At 35.3% G+C, this 23,376-nt stretch overlaps 3 protein-coding genes across 4 annotated transcripts; 2 read left to right on the forward strand and 1 right to left on the reverse strand.

Annotated features, from left to right (window-relative positions):
* Positions 1–743: 743 nt before the first annotated feature.
* Positions 744–3,761, forward strand: LOC120326466 (uncharacterized). Its single transcript, XM_039392768.2, has one exon. The coding sequence runs from the start codon at positions 1,820–1,822 to the stop codon at positions 2,792–2,794; it is 975 nt and encodes a 324-aa protein (XP_039248702.2). The 5' UTR covers positions 744–1,819; the 3' UTR covers positions 2,795–3,761.
* A 119-nt stretch (positions 3,762–3,880) lies between these two features.
* Positions 3,881–20,231, forward strand: LOC120326691 (uncharacterized). The gene is made up of 19 exons (XM_039393017.2): positions 3,881–4,195; positions 4,975–5,179; positions 5,731–5,897; positions 6,478–6,659; positions 7,278–7,393; positions 7,693–7,862; positions 8,306–8,423; positions 8,863–9,038; positions 9,674–9,898; positions 10,904–11,243; positions 11,633–11,774; positions 12,705–12,768; positions 13,367–13,537; positions 13,874–14,075; positions 15,485–15,807; positions 16,282–16,455; positions 16,784–16,860; positions 17,136–17,278; positions 18,255–20,231. The coding sequence occupies exons 1-19, from the start codon at positions 4,034–4,036 to the stop codon at positions 18,392–18,394; spliced, it is 3,297 nt and encodes a 1,098-aa protein (XP_039248951.2). The 5' UTR covers positions 3,881–4,033; the 3' UTR covers positions 18,395–20,231.
* On the reverse strand, positions 20,121–23,364 carry LOC120326692 (uncharacterized). Of its 2 annotated transcripts, none has more exons than XM_039393018.2 (5): positions 22,717–23,364; positions 22,157–22,326; positions 21,741–21,826; positions 20,918–21,086; positions 20,121–20,512 (listed from the first exon to the last, which is right to left on the reverse strand). In XM_039393018.2, exons 1-5 carry the CDS (start codon positions 22,973–22,975, stop codon positions 20,366–20,368), a joined length of 831 nt encoding a protein of 276 aa, XP_039248952.2. In that variant the 5' UTR covers positions 22,976–23,364; the 3' UTR covers positions 20,121–20,365. The 2 variants fall into 2 exon arrangements, with proteins under 2 accessions (XP_039248952.2, XP_077967839.1); XM_078111713.1 differs by having other exon boundaries at positions 20,123–20,512; positions 21,741–21,829; positions 22,717–23,069.
* Between the last annotated feature and the right edge of the window lie 12 nt (positions 23,365–23,376).

Raw genomic sequence — 23,376 nt, forward strand, 5'->3', positions numbered from 1 at the left:
TGATTACAGTTATATCGTTCGTACGTAAACCTCGCATATATTCTCATGAATATTACTTATCTTGCATATCCGTTCGAAATTTATCAAATTTGCCACGCGTATGGCAACAATTTTCATTGTATACTTCGTCGCCAATATTCATCTACAAATTTGGCTATATATATCTGAATCAGCAATATACGTCGCAGATGGTTTACCATAATCAACTAGAACACACAATTCAAATTTCCAGAATTACAATACAGAACTCACGTACAACAAGATATCTGCCTTCTAGTTATGTCAGGTAATGTAACCGGATATTGATAAGCTAACTTTTCAAATATGTGCGGTTTGCCGGTGCCGGAGGTATTTTTATAGGTGATGTAATGCGGTTCTAGTCAAGAAACAGTGACGAAAGTTGTAATTGAATTACAACTTGCCAGTAGTTTCTAAAAATAAACTACAACTTATTTAGATAAGCAGGTGCATCATACCCATGTACTGAATTGCATGAAATGCACCGAATACCTGTAGAAACAAGAAAAACTTGACAGCGATAATTTTAGATTAGATACGTCAGGTGTCTAATACTGTTTCAGAATTTGGACGTATTACATTTAACTTATTCGTGGGTATATATTTAGCGAAAAAGCATTATTTTCAAATTTTTCCTTCAGTGCAAAATAAAGCATTTTTAGTATTTTAATCGAAATCGGCACAATAGCGCCGCACACTTGTCAACATTATTCACGCAGTAAGTATATATATTATGTTATTTTATCATACACCAATGTTTGGCAGTTACTTCCATTTTTCCAAGCATTTAAATATGAACACACTGAAAAGCAAAATTGTCTATGTGTTTTGAACAATATTTCTAATAAACAAGATTCTTTGAGTCACATTACATGCCAATGGCAACCAGTGTCGCCATATGCCGAAAATTACTATTTCGTGACTTAGCAGAAAACTGATAGATCAATTGAATGAACCTTTAGCGAGAGTTGTCAATCAAGGTATGTTTTTGCCAAATGTTTTTTCTTGATATACATGTAAGAGTGATTTAAATCATATAAGAATAAAGTATACTTTTTCTGGCACTAGAAATCCATTAAAGTCAATGAACATTATCAATACCTTCCAAAAATTTCATCACAATATTTTAGAAAAACGACATTGTTGTCCACCGCTTAGTTTTTTTTTATGAGTTGTGCTAACATCACTAACTAACAAAATAATAATGGTAATTCAATGTGTCGTCTGCTTGAATTGGTGAAAAGCGAACAAAAGATAATTTCCCCTTTCCAGTTTCCAGCAAAAGTAATACTTTTAACGTATTGTTAAAGGGGAAATGACTGTTTGGGAGATTTGGCTTTGCTTTATTACAATGCATATATTCTTTATGCGAACTTTGTAGTTGATCGTGTCTTGACGAAGCCGTTATGTGTACCTTGCATTTAACAATGTGTGAAGACGCAAGTTAGTTTCTCAGGAAGTCGTGCGACGTCTCGCATTAGACATCGATTTTTTGCTGGCAACTTCAGTGAACGCGACGATCAATGAAAATATTGTGTTTTGGAATGATTGATACCAGAGGTATACTAGTGATAATTACTGGTAAATATTTTGTATGATAAAACGGAATGAGCGTTTCATTATAAATGTGGCTTACCCGGAAGCGGGTTCTCTTTCGAAAGTATAATAATACAGGGTGTACTAGGGGGCTGTGTACTGAACTGCAAGTCTTTTCTCCTTGTTCAATAATACATATTTGTAGATATTAATTATTTGATTCGATTTCTAAGCTTTGTATAAGAAATGGCTACAAAATTTTAAGATGAGTGGGAATAAAACAGGTGATTATTTGCAAAACACCACGTCAACGGTGAATTTAATTCGAAGAAATGTGACGGGATATATTCCACCGACAGCTAGCTATTTTGAATGGGTCTTTTGTTACGTTATGACTGCTATATTTCTCGCGTTTACTCTTTATTTGCTGATTGCCCTTGGAGTTTATTGGATAAAAGAGAAAAATAAGCAAAAGGGCAAAGCCACTAATAATGAAACTGAACGGAAATCTGGGGGAACAAAATTCATTGACAGAATGTTAGTTCTTTGCATCATATCTAGTATTTTACGACTTATCCTTGACTTTTGGATAGAGATTTCCTGCAGCGTATCAATGAGCATGAACATCGGGCTTGCGGCCTTATGCCTCGCTCTCGTATACTTGATACTATGGAGAAGACAAAGGCTCCTGTACAGACACAAGGTTATGCTCGTTTTAGCATCGCCATTAATCAATGTTTTAAGTTGGCTGACACTGGGTATAATGATTATAGCGATTATTTTGAATTTTGTCTTCTTCATCTTTCTCGGGATTGACTACAATGAAACTAGCAGCTACACATGCGAATTTGGAAAATCAAATGATTGGGCAATCGTAAAATGGTCTGTCCTTGCTACCTCGACTGTAACATTTCAGTCAATACTAGTCGGATTATTTGTTTACCCTTTGTGCAACCACGAAAAGAAAATGCAAGAATCGAACCTTCATCGGACTTCAGCCTCTTTGAAACCACTTTTTCGAAGAATTTTGATCACAGCGCTGGTATGCATGCTGAGCGATATTGTTATGGCAACCGTGGCGTCGCTGGTTGAGAGGCCAACTGGTGAAATTTATAGTTTAGTTTACACTATCGATATAAATGTAAACATAGTTTCAATTATCTGCTCATTTTCTGATTGGAAGCAAAGGTTGATGCCATTTTGCAAAGACTCTGTCGATCCCAAAACAGTTATCGTGTGATCTAAATTCCATATCTCTCCCTTTTTCTAAGATTTGTAATATATATTACGTTTAAACAATTGACACCCATTTTTGACAAAGTATGATTGTTGAATTTTTGAGCATTAAATTTGATAAAATCATTTGTCTACTTTTTCAGTTTTGGTTGGTAAAGGCTTCAGCAATAAGGAATTTCGATGAACAATTACGCCAACGAATTACTATGATAGGGACACAAAATTCACACTGCTTAAGTTACTGATAAAAAAAAATACTAAAGCATCAATAACGTAGGATAATTTTTTTATATTTAGGAGCGGAAAATGGGTTTTATGGTTCGGTCCATTCAAGTCAATTATGACAGTAACCAGACAGAATGATATTAATATTTCAGCAAAAATATTTTGTTATTGAACTTTAGTTTAGATTTCGTTCATTCTGTTCTGCACATTGACTGTCTATATATAACTTTATCTTCCACATACTTCTTTTTTCTTCAAGCTGTAGATAGGCATATGGTTTATTGCGCATCAAGTGGACATATGGATCGTTGGATTGTCAAATTTTTGTTGTTGTTAGCATTCTTGCCAAATTGTTTGAAATATTAAAAAGAGTAATTTAGTTTCTAGGGAATTGGATTTTTTGGTTAACTGTGTTACACGATTTATGCGATTAGGGAACCTTCAATAGATTTTTTGAATGTGAACCTTGCAAATTTTAATCATTCTATTCTTGACATGGGCAAACTACGGCACGCGGGCCAAACCCGGCCCGATGGGTATTTCGATATGACCCTCCTGATGCTGCCACAACCAAACTAAAACCAAATTTTGATGTTTTAGCTAAAAAAAACTCAAGGAATTTGTTGAAATTACATTAAATTTAGTTTTGGCGCGAGGCTTATCGTTTTCCACTTTTGTTTTCCTAACACTGTAAATATTGTTCATAAAATGTAACTTTTTACATCACGCTTACATGACCCGCCGGTCCAGGTGGTAAATTTTTTTTTTGCCAATGGTCCAAAAATCTTGCCCACCCCTATATCCCCCTTCGGTCGGTCGATTGATGTCGCTTTTGCAGCACGTCGGCACTGGTAACTACAGACGCTGGTGTAGATTTAGATTGAAGTGACGGGTTCGCCTGACTTCTCAATACGAAATACTGTTATACGGCATTCTGCAATATACCGTACCGTACGACCGGCATTCCCGTATTCCTATCTGTTCACGAAGTGTCTTAGTTGCAAAGGTAGGATTTATAATGGACGATTGCAATTTGGAAAAGCTCTCGGTTGCTCCCGCAAAACTTTTGCCGAAATTCAATAGAAAAGTTTTGGAATATTCATCAACTGTGCCAAGCAATGTAGAGAAGGTCAAAGTTGATTGTTTGACAAGTGACAGTGGTGCATCCTATCAAATAATTGTAAGTGTATTTTTATGAATTAATTTAGACTAGTTTATATTTCAGTATTTTGAACTTCAATCTATCAATGTATGAGAAAAATAATGCTCTGAATGTAAGGTTGCATCATTCTATCACTTGCACTGCCAGACATGCAGCCCCACATGGCAGCATGGTAGTGCAAATCAGTATTCCACAATGTGGTATTGCAGCTTCAGGATATTCAATTAAGTTCATCTGTAAATAGATTGAGTCACTCCATATACAGATATAGTCTACCGTACCGGTAGGTAATTACTGTATTACAGTATTAACCAAACTTTGGGTCTAGTGTAGTTTTGTACGAGTCTAGTGTAGTTTTGTACCTTAATACTTCTAGTGGGCGTAGCGTAACAATATTTGTATATGTCAATCCTGACCCCCACCTGACTGACTGCCTCATCCAAAATCGGAAAATTAGTGTGACGTCGTAGTAATAGGGCCCTTCATGCTATACGAACTGTTAACCAAGACGCGAAGACAATTACCTGAAAGCGAGCAGACTATTTCTCTCTTTTTCTCGTAACAGCGATTCTGATATGAAAGAAATTGCTGGCGTTAGTGAGCTTTTTATTGTCGGCACAGATGTCATTACTTTGGCAAGCTCTATGATGTGATTTTGATGTTGTAGTGACATTAATTTTGGATGGCGTATTCAGGTGGGGGTTAAAATTGACATTGACACTTTTATCTCGCTGAACGATTATACACAATAAATAATTTATTATTTTAAACAATGTATCATCTTTTCATGGTTCCAGGGATCAGGTGGGGAAAAAGTTATACCACTGATAGAAGGAACAATCAATGAAATTAAGATTGAAGTTACAGCAGAAGATGGAACAATTCAGAATTATGTTCTCAGTATTAAACGTTTGTCTGCATCGGATGCAATTCTTTCTACACTTGCATTATCAGAAGGAGTTCTTGAACCTCAATTTAGCCTGGATGAAACGGAGTATTTATGTGAGTTTCTAATATCAGCTTGTACTGATTATAATTTTGCTGATTATAATTGATCACTTCATATTTTCTTCCCACACTATGGTCTAATTGTAATAGTATATGATAGATAAGATAGATAATTAATATTGAATTCCGTCAGGGAAAAAAAATGACAATACACAAGACAAACACAAATTTATTACCTAGCATCTACCATAATATCAACATTCTAATATAACTTTTCAAGGTTTGACATATTTCATACTGCCTTTGTTTCAAATGCCTAGGAATACGCCCGCCACCGCATCTACGATTACCTTGTGGGGTTGCGCAGGTTCGAATCCCACTTGGGCAATTATGTGTGAGAGGATTCCTGGTCTCCTCGTTGCCGTAGGGTGATTCGCGTCACCGCTGGCCAGTTACAGCTTCCGAAATTGACTGGTAACTGGTGGAGAGACCGTGGTTCATCACATGATTAAGTCGTCTTATCAACTTTTCTCTCTCCTGGAATAAATATGTAAATCCTACCTCATACATGTTTCAATTAATCAATATTCCTATACAAAATACAGGTAAAGTGCCATGTACAGCTGAGCAGGTAATAGTGAAAGCAACAGCACCTGATAAACAATGTGAAATATTAGTAGATGGACAACCGGTCGATACTCCTGTTATATTAAATGTAGGAGAAACCAAAACTATTGTCAGTGTGAAGTCAGTTGATGGAAAAAATACAAAGGTATTGAAACTATATATTCTTGCGTTGTTCTTAATTTCTCATAACTTATCGTGATTTGGAAAAGGCGTCTGAGGAAGAATTCGTATGTTTCAAACGTTCAAAACAAGGCTATCGATTTAATCTTCAATAAAATATATATGAGAATAGGTTTATAAACCAAGAAAGATAGATGTGCTGGAGGCATTTTTACTGAAAGCATTCTGGAATATACTATAAACTTGTATTTATCTGAAGATACTGCCCAACACTATTAGGCTGTATTAAATATTGAATATAAAAATATAAATCAATTTAAAATTAGCATCTCATCTGTGCATTTCATTTCACTGTGTCAAAAGAGAACTATTTTGTACTAAATGACAAAATTGTAAACATTCAACAAATATATAATGTGAGCAGTTTGTAAAAAAGTTTGTCCTACTTTTGAACAGAATATTAAAATGATTAACGTTCCACTCTGCGAAATTTGAAAAGGGTTTCGTGGAATGATTTCTCCGGTGAAATTTTTCAGTCAAACTCAGTTTAAATAGAAATTTATATTAAAAAATGACATTTATGCATAAATATCAATGTTTTCAAGGATTATGTTATATCTGTTGTGAGAAAGCAACTTTTGTGGCCAATGTTCATCAAAGATAAAAAGACTGCTTTGAAGTATGAATGTCCTATGACATTGTCACCCCTCTACTGCCCTGTATCTATTAATGGAAGTGAACCAAAAGCTGTAATATCACAACATTGTATGGACATGTTTACTAGAAGGTAAAAAGTTTTATAATGTCTGATTTTTGTGTATTTGATGTTTGCTTGTGAACAAGTTGCTGTACAAAAATCATATAGGCAAATATAGATATTCAAGTGAATTGCTCATTTCAGCAAATATATGATTACCTTGCATGGGTTCGCATGTTCGAATCTCATGGAGAATATTTATGGGCAAGGGGATTGCTGGACTTCTCGCCGTCGTAGGGTGGTTCACATGACCACTGGACGATTACGGCTTCCTCCACCATCAATTCCAAGCATCTGAAACAAATAATTGGCAAACTAATCACATACCCAACAATTGGACGAGAAGCGTGGTTCGCCATATGATTGAGTCGCCTGAGCGATTTTTCTCTCCCCAGGATAAATAATTAAATAATATCCTATCTTTTATTGCTAAACAAGGCCCTGGGACCTGTATAAGCAGTTAATTAGTAGACATACAGGTCTATTGACTTTGGAGAGACTAAATTTCATTTGCGCGCAATATGCCACACTATTTCTCACACTTGCATGATATGGTAGAATTCAGCTGAGAAATGGATTGACCATTCATTAGTCATTAGTTAAATAAGAAATCTCTAATCTACAACATTTATTGACCATTTTTTTAAGATCAAAGGTTAATCCACTTGATGAAACAAATTTGGAACCAGATTGGAGATGTATTGAATATGATATTGATAAAGATATCACTGGCTGTCTGGCATTGTCGTTATACAGTCATAAAGGTAGGCTGAGGATTTTTTTCAACGTATTTCTTTGATGCAATTAGTGAAAGTTGTATCATAGTAGACAAAATACTGAATTTTTAGAAAATGGATGTGTACATTTCTAACTATAGATTTCTATTTACGGTAAGTAAAGGGGTTATCATGTGCTATGATGCGCCATAGTACTCTCAAACTTTATCCCGAATTCAGGAATATCCGTAATCCGGTATATTGTGTGTGTGTTTCATCTGCAGAGTTTTTAAGACAATTTTTTTATCAAAAACCTGATGAAAGTTGATTATCTTGTTATTTTATAGGTTGCAAGGATGAAATTTCACTTGGTAAAATGGCAGACCATGCTATTAAAAGTGAGCACAAACCAAAATCTGAACTTGATCAAGCAGTAGTGACCGGTTCTGACTGGTATAAAGCAGAATTTGAAGGTTCGTCAGCTTCATCAGCATCTGGTGTTAAACACACTGTTCAGGTTAGTGAGTAATGATAATATATAAAGTAAATGATATTTGAATAGCCTAGAAAGACTATTCTTACCGTATTTTACGGACCATTAAGCACACTTCAAATCCCCTTTTTCTAAAAAATCGATTATGCGCCTTATAAGCCGGTGCGTCTAATGTATGAATCTATTGTGTTTCATAGCCTAATCCTATACTCAAAACCAGTATGGTATTGCTTTAAAAAACGTTGCACCTTGTATCCTAATGCGCCTTGTATATATGAATAAAAACCCAATCTAAGTGAATTTATTGACACCTTATGTTCCGTAAAATACATTCATTTTTCTTGGAAAATTGAGAAAATAGTTGGCTTCTTGAAGTTTGCAAATGAGCGCAAAATCCTATTCTTACTTTAGGCTGAGCTTAAGAAAATCATTGGAAATACCAGTTCATTAATGTGTGTCATTAACAGGTACGAAACTGGGAGAAACGTCTTCAGCATATGGCAGCAGATTCGAATGTTGATAAACTCATTAGGTCAGCAGAAACCTACATCAAAAAATACAGGCAAGCACTACCTAAGAAGATGGGTAAGTGTGGCATTCTTTCAATATATTTAATTTTGATACAACTTTTTCATGTTATACCATTTATTTTAATACCATTTATAATATTATGAATTAGACCATTGACAAGGAATATTGGTATTGAAATGGTTTTATATTTTAAAATTCTCCCCAGCAGTTTTTAGAGGAATTTTCTCAAGGCAAGGTCACACATACTCGCACATATATTAATGAGATTGATATCTGACTGGAGGTACCGGCAAACGCTAAAATGCCAAGAGCTTTTGAGACTTTAAAGAAATATAATGTAGAATTTTGCGTTAGTAAATACCAATTGAGGCAAGTTCATGCTATGCCTGTTTTTGAGTATTTTATATTAATTCGTAAATGTAGCAGCATGTTGGTCTTGTAGCCCAATATTTTATAATGTAATGGAAATTTTTAAATATTCTCTCCTATTTAGGTGATATAATGAGATATGCAAATGGTGAATCTCCTGTTGATTATTTGCATCAAGCATCTGTTTGCTATGCTGCCGCAATCAAAGGAAAATTTAAAGATGCAAATCTTCATCTAAGATTAGGATTTGTATTGGAAGAGCAATATTATTTGCAAGAAATGTATGGGCTTGAGAAAAAGGTGATTTCTTGTTAAAAGACAGAAGTTCAAAATTATGCTTTGTGTTGATAGAATAGGATTTTCGTATTTATTCCTAAATATGTTGGTTTAGCAGGATAAGATAGAATTTACATATTTATCCCGGGGGAGAGGAAAGGCAATAAAACGGCTTATTTATTTGGTGAACCACGGCATCACGTCCGGTTACCAGTCCATGTCGGGTATGGGATTGGTTACCCAGTTATTTGTTTTTGGAAGCATGGACTTGATTAACGGTCTTGAGTGCAAACGCAATGCCCCCAAGTCCTCACCCAAGTTGTAATGAATTGGGTAAGCAATTTCCAACTGGAACAGATTTTGGTCCTTCCAAAATCATTAGCTGTTTAGCGGTTGGTGCACTTTGCTCAACATCAGGAAAATGCTTACTATTGCACTTATGTGGGTTTACAGGTTCAAATCCTGTGGAAGATGATTGTGTGCGATAGGATACTGGCCTCCTGGCCGCTAATCGGTTACGGCTTCAGATAACTGAAGTCACTAATCACATACCCAACTCGAACTAATACCCGGGCGAGAGGTCGGGTGGCACCTTTCTTCTCTGGTCAATTTCTATTCGTTTGTTAGCAGCACTATAGGGGTATGTGATTAAATTTTAGGAGGAAGATGAAGCAGCCGGCACTGACATGGCTGCAAAGGAAAGTTCAAAGGAAGATGACATTCAAGCAATTTGCAAAATGAAGGGAGTGGGGCCCGGTGCGCCGTTATCTTTACAACTAAAGGCAATAGATGATGAATACCACAGTCTTTTGGATCGAGGTCTATCTTCCAAAGCTGATTATGTTATGGCTCTGTACAGTTGGAAGTCGAAGCAAGCAGTCAAGGTATATTCAGGTTTCTTGATATAGCCAACCACCACAAATAGTAGATTATACAACTCGATATGCATCTAAGTAGGAAGGTTACCTTGTTTTGGTTTGCACTTGTATATCTTCGATCACCACAAATGGTAGGTTAGTTGTTTTGGTATAGTATAATTACATATCTTGTAAAGGTTTCGGTGTCTGGTGGTAAGCTCGCTTTCGGGTTTTGAGGGAAACTCACTTCTTAACCCTGGGAAGGTCTGAGACAGAACCACTCTGTAGTCCTAGATGGGCCTGTGCACAATGCAGTGATGGGGTTAACAAGAAAACTACCTTCTGGTTCAATATGGAAGATGTGCTCATGGCACTGACATGTGGACTAAGGCAATGGTTGGAATGTACCCCCTGGTAGCATAAATGAAGTGCGATTAGCGAGGCAGTCTCAGACTGTAACTCAATTCAGACTACTCTACTGCCAGACAAAAATCGTTTTATCACATCAGTAATTTGGAGTTCGAGCTCCACACTTTTCCACGTTCTCCTGATTTGAATATTGCATACTGAAACAGAAAAATCCTTTTTAAAATCCCAGTCTTTTCTGCATATCGGTGGCTGCTTGTTGAGAGCAAAGACATCATGTATGATAATAATATGTATTTATTAGTCAAATTAAACATGTCCGTGACTGGTGAACTATCAACTAATATGATATTGTATAATTGAAAAATCAATTAAATGTAATTTGATGTAATTGTAATCAAATGTAAGTGATATGTTTACTTTTATAACTCGAAGGTGTAAATATCAATAACCAATAGAAATATATTGATTGAATATACTGGCTCTAACTCCAAACCCCCCCGACTTTGAAAATAAGACTAAGAAAATATCAATTAAAACATCTAAATGAAAACTCCATAGCCTGTACTCACTTGTTGTCGTTTTATCGTTTTGTAAAAAAAAATATTTCCCGTTTTTTTTCCAAATGCAATATTAGAAATTTCTAATTTGTATATTCTATGTCAGGGTGGCCAAACAGCCCAGAATGCATCTGATGACAGCAATCCGTTAGGACAAGCATATTTGAAATATCTTGATGCACTTGCTACAAACCCAAATGATCACACATATAATCTTCATGTTGGTCGTATGATGTTAGCACAAGAAAATCACAAGGAAGCAATACCAAGACTCCAACAGGCTGTGGGACTTAAACCGACAAGTGTAATCGGTCGGTTTTATCTTGGTCTCACACTCCTAACACAAGAAGGAGGACCTGGTCCAAGAGAAAAAGAAGCTTTGGGTTACATGCATGATGGATTAGAACATTTAATGCTTTTGAGGCTGGAAGAGGCTTCAGCGAAAGGTTCGTTTGCAGATATACATTTTTCCCTAGAAAATTGTCGAATATTTCAGTTATGGTTTAGTGGTTGCCTAGTGTTTTTAAAGTGTCAGACTTAACTGTGATGACATCTCAGGTTCAAAACCCTGTCGTTCCATCTTCACCCAGGATGTAATAAAGTTGGTAGGCAATGGTGAATCGGAATATACCGGTCATTTCAAAATAGTTTATCATGAGCCTTGTTTTGAGCAAAGTGTTTAAACATACTTTTAAAAAATTTCCCTTGATCCACGACAGTATAATGATTAAGTTTCAACCGAAATGTGGTTGCCATTGTTATTGGTTGATTTTTTTCAGTCTCTTGCGATAATGTTTTTAAAATTTCCAATAATGTTATATTACTAATATTACAGCTACCAGCAATACGAACCTTGGTTGTGAAGATCCGTGGAATATTTTTAATATACAGATCTTACGAGGAATGTACATTTTTGCACAATATTTGGAAAAGAATCCGCAAACAGGATTTTGCACAGCAAAGGAAATTTACCATTGGTTAGTACATTTCTGAAAAATAGCGGAGCAGGAGCATGTTATCTTATTGGAGAATTATCTAACTTTTTTATGAAGCATTTTTGTAACTGCACGCTGAACAAAGCTTTGTATAAAACTTAGCACTATTCCAAAGATATTCAAAAATACTATTAAGGATTATCAATATCAGAGGATTGATAGACTAACAAACCTTCCCAGGATAGTCATATAACTGCTTGGAAATTATGCTTTTCATCATCAAGGACATTGAGCTATTTTAAACTATGGCTCTTGCTTGTACGTTCTTAACTGGTAATTTGTTAAGAGGTCATAATTCATCATATGATTAAGATTAAACCTTCTTGTCTGCTCTCCTCTTTTTGTGAATGAATATGAAAGATTTTATCGAATGCATTTTTACCATCACTGTTGGGTTGGAAAATATTTCATTGTCTGTGTAATACGTGCTTGGTAATTTTGCAATTTCTCACAATTTGAATAACTCTGCATTCGAGGCGACAGACAATTGTTACCGGTAGTTATATGTTTTCATAGAAAAATGTACAGAAAAATTAAACCATATTTTGTATATATGTAAAGGTAAAATGATTACACAATGAACACGAAGCTTTGATATGAAAATATCACACTCCTCACTCTATATTCTGTGATTTCAACATTGTATTCCTTGGTTCCATTACATTTGAACCCACGTACATTTGAACCCATGACAATTGCACCTGTATGCTATTGCAGCTATGGAATTTTTTTTGTTTCACGGATAGTTAAACCCATACTAACCCTAACCCATGGGTTATAGCACCCGCATATAGATTGAACCCGTGGATATACGCATGGGTTCAAATGTACATGGGTTCAAATGTACGGTCACCGTATTCCTTCATTATTGAAACTGATTTATTGTTTTGCATGTTACTTTTATGTTTACAGTATATGTTTGCATGCATCTGTTGCTCTCACAACTTTTCATGCACGGAATGATATTTTTAAACAGGTCAGATATTTTGTTTTAAAATCTCGATCAAAATATTGAACTGCTTTGCATGATAAAGTTCTTTTTCATATTTTATAGTGTTTTTATCAAGATTCTCTTGGGTGATAAATTCCAAATTCCAGTCAATTAAGTATTTTTGATCTGCACATACTAATTCATTTATACAATATGGGTATTGTAAGTTTATATTAAATATGATATGCCAATGGTTCTGAACCTTTTTTTTTATAATTTCCTCCATTTACTTGTTTTGAAATCTTTTATTCCTTACTTAAAAACTCTGTTTTCGTTTGATATTCAATCTTTAATGGCTCATGTATCATTAGATAGTGTTACACACAATTCACATTCAGGCTTTTCTACAGTTTAAATAGTTTATAATTTCTGCATAAATATGTCTTACCAGTTACAATGTTACTAAATAAGTAAAGAATATTAGAAATACAACACACAAATACAAAGTAAATTATTCTACCCAAAAAATGTGAAATTTTTCCTCTGTTAGGAAACCCTGTTATAAATTCTTCGACTTCTAACTCATTTGATTTTTGAGTTTGGAGCCACCAAAATTATTTGTCACAATATTATTTTTGTACAGTTGGAATGGTTGGTGCTCGATTGTCACTACAGTTTGTTAGAACTATTGATGAAGGAACCAGCAGCATCTATTGATGAAGAATTGATTTCCAAGAGATGCAATTATTTGTCTGCACTTATTAGAAATGTAACCATTCCACAGAATGACGATTTGCTACAACTGCAGGAAAAGGTACCGATAATATGTCTGTTGTAGACTTAAGTTTTATGAAAATAAATTGGGACTTAGTATGGGTAGAATCTTTCATACTTTTATTTATTTCAATAATTTCTGTAGGCTCTATAGGATTTGTTTTTTTATATTAAAATTATGTGTGATGGCTTCCAAATAACCAACAGAATATATGATTTTGTAAGAAAAATGTTCACTAGGTAAACCTCCAATAACTTAAGTTTGTAAATTGCCATGAAGTTTTCATCTGATGTTCATATTCAGCCAATCACATCATTTTGAATATATCTATTCCAATAACTTGTGAACTATAGAAACTTCTTTTGTTATTCATAGGTTTGTCAAAAACTAGTCACCATTCAGCCATGTAGTAGTCGTTCTCTATATCTTCTTGGAGTATCTCAGTTGGCTCGTTATGACAATGACCCCAAGTCAGAGTTTGGTGAACGATCTCTCAAAGATTGCAGATTGAGTTTTCATTCCAGTATTTCATTAGAAGGCAAACCAGCATCAGGAAACGCTCCAGATGAGATTTCAAGTAACTTAATTAATTTAATAGGACAACTCTTATATTTGTCTTGAGGAGGTTCAAAGATCAAGATAAGATTTTCATTATGATTCATAGGGGGGTACTGATAAATACACTGAACACTGATAAGACATATTGTGGACATGCCATCTATTCCTGTTACCAGTTCAGCTCAGATATGGGAATAGATATAGAGTTGAACATTCCATATAAATGGACTAGCAGCCCAGCAACATATTCACAATAATCATCTCAATCTTTTACTGACCGCGTACCACTTTACTGTTTTTTTACTATGGCCGCGTACCACCGACAAAGCTCCTTTTTTGGCTCGGGGAAAAAGACACAAGAAACATGTAATGTGTGTATTTTATAATGTGGCACTACATCCTTTGTGGCGTAACATGCAAAACAAACAAAATCATGCCCATATTGATCCATTTAAGGTGGGCAATAGCGGGCGAGGGCGATCTCTAAAGACAAGGACCGATAGTGCACCAGAGCTATGGACGTTTCCCCGACCATTGACCCCGGACAAATTTTTCCCATACTTTACTATTGCCAACTTTATGCTTATTCTGAGAGTGTTTTGGTATGTTGGCGCATATAAACTGGTTTACGTGTTTGAAACCATAATTTTTATTAAAATTAATCAACCGTGTGCCGTTTGCAGGTACTGATTATGCTAAGTTTAGCATTGTCCATCGCAGCATTTGCGATCACTGCATCTAAAGTAAAGCTCCGCGGAAGACATAAGGACAATTAAGTAGTTAATTAATTCACTATTATTTTCTTGAAACACAACTGAAAGCTGACAAATATCACTCAAAACTACAAAAACGAGGCAATGTTTGCAACCATGCTTGAATATCTGTTTGAGCGACAGAAGTGTCATAGCGGCTGAGTGCAGAAATTGCAATTGTTACGTGTTGCGTCATTATTGCTGATTGGTTATAAATACGGAAATAATAAAGGAAACTGATGCTTGGGGAAACATCCATAAACGCTGTTCAGCGAATACATACAGTAGGGAAGATACAGCGTTGCCGGCATATTTTAGCCAACTGAAAGGCTAATTATATCTCCGCAGAGATATAAAAAGAGTCTGGAACATATACAAATAGATCATAATCTCATCGAATTGCCGATAACCTGCCAGTCTTTAACGTATGAATTGATCCAGACCTTCATTGGTTTCATTTCGACAAAGGAAACCTTATCCTTCTTCGTTAGTTGAGCACAGAAATTAAGATTCACAAACAGGGGTCTATGGTCCAAAACGTTTGGGAAACCCTAGCATACATGATAAGCTAACTGTGCAGTATGCCTAACTTGAAAAATTCAGTTCTACTTAGGCAAGCTTATATGACTGATGAGTGATTCTGGGAAATCCTTTATAATTATTCAAATATTTTCAGATCAAAAATGGTGGCAAGATCGCATTGCTGCAGAAAAAGCAAAAAATAAGCCCGCTGAGAAGACTACCCCTGCAGGCGCGGCAGTTGGAGGACCTTGGGGAAGAGGTGCACCTCGTGGTCAGGCTCGTGGTGTACCAGCACGTGGAAGAGCAGCTCCTGCCAGGGGTGCTCCTGCAGCACGTGGCACCCCTGCTGCAAGAGGTAGAGCAGGGGCCACTGCTCCTGCAAGAGGGGCTCGTGGAGGAAGGGGAGGAGTGACAACCCCCACAGCGGCTTCTTCAAATACGAAATGTGATAAACCAGCACCAGCCAAGAATGCTGAGGTATGTATATTATGTATGTATTTTATTTTATTATTGTCTCGCTCTCTTTTATTTGCAGCATTGACAGCTTTGTTGATCAATGCTTATTTTTTTTGTTTAAAAAATTCCTAACATGATACTTCTTGTTCTAAACTGTGAAGAACAAGATAGTCCTCACTGGGCAGCAGTGTTGGGGTGGCTTGAGCCATTGTCAAGTCACTTTGAGATAAATGGTGACTCAAATCACCTAAGTGGAATGCCTCAGACTCATCATCAATTAACTGCCAGTGAGACTTACTCAACGACTGACTCTACTTTGGACCTTGAGACTCTGATGACTCAGGGTTTAGGACTCCTAGCAATACTAGGTGGACACTTTTATTTTTTGATACCAGTGACTGCCAGTCTCGTCATTTCCTTTTGTTCTAGAATGAACATGTAGATATTTATTAAGATGTAGCATTCCTATTTTTTAATGTAAAATTACATAAACAGGAGTCAAAACCTGCTTCTCCCACATCAACTGTGAATAAATCAGATAAGCCTGCTTCTATAAATCGTGTAACTCATCATGCAAGACTTGGGCTTGCGAGAGCATTAACAAGAACTGAAGATACAATCAAAGATGCCAAAGATAAATATGAAGAAGTTATAAAAATGGCCCCTGAGGTTTGTGATTTTTTGTTTTTTGAATAATAAGACTTTATATTGAAATGTATCGTATAAAAAATGATCATAATTTGAACAGAATGTTTTTGACAGATATAGCAATGTATTTGGTTATTTTTATTATTTATATAATGCATATCAAAACAGCACATACTATAGAAGTGGTTAAAATGCAATATTTGAATTCATGTATAATACTGGGAGTTGCAGGCAACATCAGAGACATAAAGATTCATGATTGAAGCAATACATATATATTTTTAAGTTGACTTTTGAAACAAAATCTTTCAAATAGAGTGTTACCACTTATGTTCATATTTTTCGAAAGGTTCATGATGCTTACATCGAACTCGCGGAAATCCTGATGAAAACTGACCCTCTTTCCGCAGTCGATGTTTACTGCAGGTATGCTGTTGTGATTATTATTATCGGCCCCAGCTATGTAAGAACTCAACAACTATATTATTTCAAAGTTAGGGCAAAAATATAATTCAACTCATGATTCTACAGTTCAAGAAAATATTCAAGATAGTCCTGAGCATATAAAAAATCTAAATGTTATCCCTGTTGTTTGCTCTCCAGTGGTTCAAGTATTATTTGGCATTATACTATGATAATAGTCCACATACTGTTGTCAATGCCTAACCAAAAGATTTAGAAAAAATGGTGCCTTTTTCTAGATTTCCAAAGAGTGGTGAAGAAGGATCTTTTGACGATGCTTATCTTAGTGGAGAGATCGTTCATATTTTAATGAAACATGAAAAATTTGATGATGATAGATTGTGTGAACATATGGTAGCATGGGGTAGAGTCATGGGAATAGGTATGACTACTGCTTAAGTTTATATATGGAATACAGTCAGTAGAAAATAGTGTAACAAAATGCTGTGTTTTCTGTATTTCTATTAACCTGTTGAATGAATTCTAGACGAAATGCAAAAACCATGCATATCTCCTGAACCTTTGACAGGTTAGATCATGGAATGTAGAAAATTTCACCATTTGCAAAAGAATTTGTGGTATTCAATTTTTTATGACAACAAATATCCAATCTGTAAGCATTGCACTAAATATTTATAAACAATGTTCTATCAGCTTTTGAGCCATATATTGGTTTCTTTTAATCCAACAATACATTGCTCAAGTTTTGTCATATTCTGTAAAATTGTATTTATGTCTACTGCTGAGTTTCAAAATGTTGATCAAACAAAAGCAGAATTTCAATTTAGACTAAGGTTTTGATATAACATAGGAATAATCATTTGCCAATGTGGAAAGATTCTGTTTGCTGTTTGTTGGCGCAAACTGTTTTCACTCATTTCATTGTATTAGAATCCTTGTGATTTTAGTGATATAGGGCAGGGCTACTCAACTATTTTTACCGAAGATCCGCATGCAAAACTTCAAAAATATTTGGGGGCGGTCTTTTCAGAAGTTATATTTCGGCGTCCCTAAACACACTTCCTCAGCAGACTAATGAATATTAACTATTCAAGATTGTTTATTATGGCGTTATAGTTCTTTTCATATATATTTAAATCTATAAAAGTGATTTTATAAGAGGAAACTTCAAAAGTGGGGCTAATGATCCAAAATAAAGAATAAGGCGCGATCCGAATCGAATACCCGAAAAGTCCGGATTCGGACCGCGGTCCGCTAGTTGAGTAGCCCTGATTGAGGAAATATAGAATAAAAAGCCAGTCCAAAATACTTTTGATTAAAAGTTTTGATGTATCTGCAGTTCTTAAAATGTTTCCATAATTTTATATAAAAAAATATTCTTGTTTCAATTATTGCAGGTGTCTTGGACAAATACATGGAAGTTTTAAACAACAAGTTTAAAACTAAATTGTTGAAAAGTGTATATGCCGGTGTTCATAGAAAAAGCATTGATGATCCTGACTTGGAAGCATTCTTTAGATTTAAATGTTGGATCTGAACTAGTTAGTTCAAGCTAATACTGTTTTGAATTGAAGCTCTTTGCAATTTAATATACATCATGATTTTGCTTGCTTCGAAACTCTTAAAAATATCTAAAATAATTAAATGAAAATAGATCTATAGAATGCCCAAATCTTTAGACATGACTGTCAAGCTTTGACCCATGTTCTGTTGTCACCTTGATACCTTTGTGCAACTGTTTATTTTTAAATGTTATATCGTTCCATATTAGATTTTTTTTAAATTACCATAGATATATATCCTTGGGTGTCATTGCTTGATAACTAGTTTGGGCTTCGAGTGGCTTCCCATCCCAGTAAAACTGTGTAATTATCATTTTCATGCAATTTGGGTAGATTGATTTTTATTTTACTGGTTGGAAAAATGGCTTGACATGCCTTGTATAATAAAGAGTGAGGTATCAGTATAACATTTATTTATATTTATTGTGTTTCTGTGTGTTCTGAATCACACTGCTCTTAGATGACTACAGTTTATTCTGTAATTGTGTTTCATTTTGTGATCTATCACCGGTATATCTAAGCCGTGTGTAGTCACACATTACCAAGCCCCTGACTGTATTTTTGTTCGTGTCAAATAATTTTGATAAAGCTTATGTAATTGATTGTCAGTTACCGTACTTCATGAAGGGTAGCGTAATTCGTTCCTCTGTTTTATACAAAATTATTTTTCAAGATGAGCTATCACATTATTACTGTCAGATTCAATTAACTTTCCTCTATTTATTAAATTCATTTTGGAAAATTAGAGATTTTTAGTTTACAACACTGTTCTTCTACTTTTGTTTATTAAAACTGTGGAATGTTATTTTAACAGGAACCGCCTGGTTTCTGTTTGTTGTACATAGGTTCTGAAGCACTCTGTCTTGTCTGCCGTTTTTTTCCTATAATTTTACCTATCTGTTATCCAGTCACTGAAATAGCGTGTTATTTATATTATGTCAATGTAGTTCTGTTGCCTTAGTTTTCAATTTTTTATCAATATATACTATATAGTTTGGGAGGAATATTGAAAACTTTAATACATTGAAATTGTCATTTGTCTTGTATTGCAAAGAGTTGAAAATGTGGACCAGCGATCTAGAGATTGGGGTTATACACATTGTGAATAGCTCTGCAATATATCCGAACATCCGAGAATATCAGCGCGCACAATATTTTTTAAATATTTCGTACTATCCTGATTATTTTTTGAGCATTAGAGATAATGATTGCTATTTGAAAGTTCTTTGATCTTTTCTGGATCAAACCTGGTCATTATGTTATTTCACATAATATATTTTTTCGTTACCATCTTAGTGTATTGAATGCGAAATTCATTCCCATAAGGCATAAGCGAATGTAAACGTTTGCGAATATCATTTACTTCATAATGTAACGCATTGGGCTGCAGAGTTTTGGTGAAATTTTATTAAACTTGAAAGTTTCTCGGTCCTAAAAACGACTCCGTACTCCTGATTGAAAGAAATTTCGAATCCAGGTCAAATCCACGAAAAGTAGATTTTGGTAACTGCTCATTCATCCTCTTTTAATTTCCGTCCGAAATTTGACTTCAAATACCACTATTTGAATGCTTGAGTTTCGTCTCTCAGGAAATTTAAATTGTGTCCTCGACTCGGAATAGTTTGAAAATACACTCCAATATTAATGAAAACGCGTTTGTCAATAATAAAAAAAAAACGTATTTATTGAAATTGTGAGTGAAAAATTATTTCAAGTTTGTGTCTAACATTTAATACCGAATGTAAATGATGTGAAATCGAGAATCGATAACAGAATTTATACTCAATGCAAAATAAACGATTATACATGGAATGGGAATTACACTTCCACTCTTATGCAATATTCATGTATATTCTACATATATTGAAAATTTCAAAGGTGTTTACTTTCACCCAAAAATAAGCAGTGACAAAATGTCTCCAATAGAAATGAAGCTTAGACATATCTTAGTTGAATGACATATATTGAACAGATAATCCCCAAATAACAACAAGACCAATTCCACTGTAAGGACGTTGCCTGTGTTTGAAGGAGAGCAATTTATTTCCATTCAGCTCCACATTAAATCCATTCTCGTCGGTGGTAATCAGCATCTAAATATCATTTAAAATGCGTTTCTCTTGTACAGTGGCATTATATGGTTTGTGGTAAATATAAAATGAAAAATCAGGCTCGATACTGGACAGGGCCGCTCTCAGCAGCCTAACTGTTCATCAGGGAAGTCACGGCCCGGAAATCCGAATAATAATTCGCAGTTTGATTGACGTATAATATACGTCGTATATAAACAGCTTGCAATTTTTTAAGAGAGATTAGTCGTGAGAGAGTAATCATTGTATTATGCATATCTTAGAAAACTACAATGAAATCAAATAGAGATTTTTTAACGTTGGGGTAACCTAAGGACTTTAAATATGACCTAAGGACGTTGGCTTTAAAATCACTTCACACGTTTGGGACAGAACCTTTGTCAGTTAATCCAATCACTGAAAACGTACCGTAAAGCGTTCTCCGATTTTGAAAGGAAATGGTATGCTGAGATCTCTTTCTTCTGCATTCCATTTCGTAACATAATCAGTTCGTGCAATATAACGTCCTGTCATATCTGCAACTAGGTGAAAATAATGACGAGGCAAATCCAAGGAGGTTTTGAAATTCACCGAGAATCTTAAAACAACAAAAACGCTATTACTCTCTAATGGTTTTCTACTTAAGCAAAGTCCTTGAAGCTAGGATTATACTGGCAGGGTTTTCGATTGACAACAGTCTGTTCAAGTCTCGTTTTATTGGAATATGTACATTTTAAATTATGTTGACATTTCAGGCTGTAAAAAAACGTAAACGACTCATATCCAGGGCTGGATTATGCCTTCTCGAGGCCTTATATATAAATGATATTACTAGTGAAACGAGTGTTACATGTCATCTGAATTAGAATATGGTAAATAAATATTTAGTATTGAAAGCCAAATTATAATTCATTACACTTCAGAAAGGAAAGTACGCAAATATTTATAAGTCGGCCAATATTGAGGCCTGGATCGTCTGGCCAACTCGAATTATTTGATTAAACACCGATAGGAAATTCGTCTACAAAAATTTCTGTAGTGCCCGCTTTTATCTTGGTGCCCTAAGCACGTGCTTATTTTGTCTAATGGTTAATCCAGCCCTGCTAATGTCGGACATCTTACTAGCGAATTGAGTTTTTAACGGTAAAGCCTACATCTTGTTTTACGGAAAAAATTAAAACAAAAGGTTGAGAACCACCGCATCACACCATTGCGCCAAACTCCATCGTAGAAGCAACCCCATCGTTCTTACCTATTATTCCCAGCTGTAGGTGTAGCTTTCAAAATCAATGTTCTTCCTAGTAGGCTATTGATGGGAACTTCCAACGCGGGAGAACCCTTCTAGTATTATGAATGTAAATACTATGTATTAGATTAAATTGGATCATTCGGTATATATATCGGTAAATAAATTTGGCAATGGATAATTTTCAACTCGTGTTTTCAAGTAGGGTATGCTAAACTGTCCCGACCAAATCGATCGCAATGCTCGTATTAATTCTACTGATTTCAAACTTGGGCAACTTCAGCTGTCATCTCCGATTGATACAATGACGAAACAGCAATCGGAATTTGAATTATATACGTTAACAGAAAATTTATTTATCAAACAGGCAATAACAGTTTCAAAGTGGGAGGTAATCGATAGAGTGACAATATAACAATTACCCTTGGATTGATAAGTACAGGTAGCTTAGTGCAATTAGCCATCATCATGATACTTCTATCGTTTACTGTACTTGGGTAGATTGGAACTCTTTCGAAGCGACGGTTTTCAGTTTCTTTCGCGATATATTCAGCACATGTTTTCGGGAATGAGAAATAGAGGTCGGCCATATCTGCAGCAATAAATTCAAACTCAATTCTAGTCGGGTAAGAATTTCATTGGTAAGCAATTATGATTTACTCAACTCTTCATGCAAAATTCGCAACTTGTCGTAATCCATGTAGATATATATATATATAGTATACTATTTCAGCACTTTTGGGCAGACAGTTCGATCAACGAAATGTTACCTGTTTCTGGGTAACTATAAATTATGAAAATGTGATAGTTATACCCTGAACTACATTGAAGCTTATTCCAAGGCTTATTCCGAACGAATATCACTGTGCTAGTTCACGCATCATCAGACATGTTCGAGTTGAAAGAATTTGTTTTTAGGTTAGAGTATAGTCAAACAAGCAATGTTTAATTTTTTTTTTCAAAAGCGGACAGCATAACATACCTTTGAACTCTTTCAAATCCTCAATTTCCTTTTCCAATCTTCTTATTCTATTTTGGTCGATTCCTCTTGGTTCCCCCTTGTTTCCTTTTGAACCTTGAGGCCCTACTGGCCCACGCTTCCCCGGCCTCGATACTGCCTCGCATCCATCATTTGGAGAACCATTGCATGTTGTTGTTGTTGTGCAACCGCATCCTGTTTCATGGGGTGAAGTGAAAACTCCGGCAATGACAACCAAACACAGAAATATTTTCAGCCACATTCTTATCTGACTGGATAATTACTGAAGATAATATTAACAACGCTAAAGAGTTAAAGAGCAAAGTTCAATGACAGTGGGTGTATGGAATGGGGGGTCGGGGGATATAGTAATTGTACAGTTTCCGCCTCTCTGAAAACGTACGCCCGTGAGCTTTTCGCAAACTAGGGTTAAAGTCTTGAGACCCAAAGTTGAGGGAAGGTAGCTTGATTCAATTTTCATTATCACGAATGTTTCCCCGATCATCGATTTTCTTATTTATTTCCGTAAGAATGGCCAATCAGCAATAAGTCAATAGGACGTAACAATTGAAATTTATGTGCCGCTTACTGGCGCTCAGACACTTTTTTCGCTCAGACATATATTTGAGCATGGTTGTGAATACTGCCTCGTAGTTTTTTCGT

The sequence above is a fragment of the Styela clava genome, chromosome 4 (genome assembly GCF_964204865.1).
Source record: "Styela clava chromosome 4, kaStyClav1.hap1.2, whole genome shotgun sequence".
Taxonomy (NCBI): domain Eukaryota; kingdom Metazoa; phylum Chordata; class Ascidiacea; order Stolidobranchia; family Styelidae; genus Styela; species Styela clava.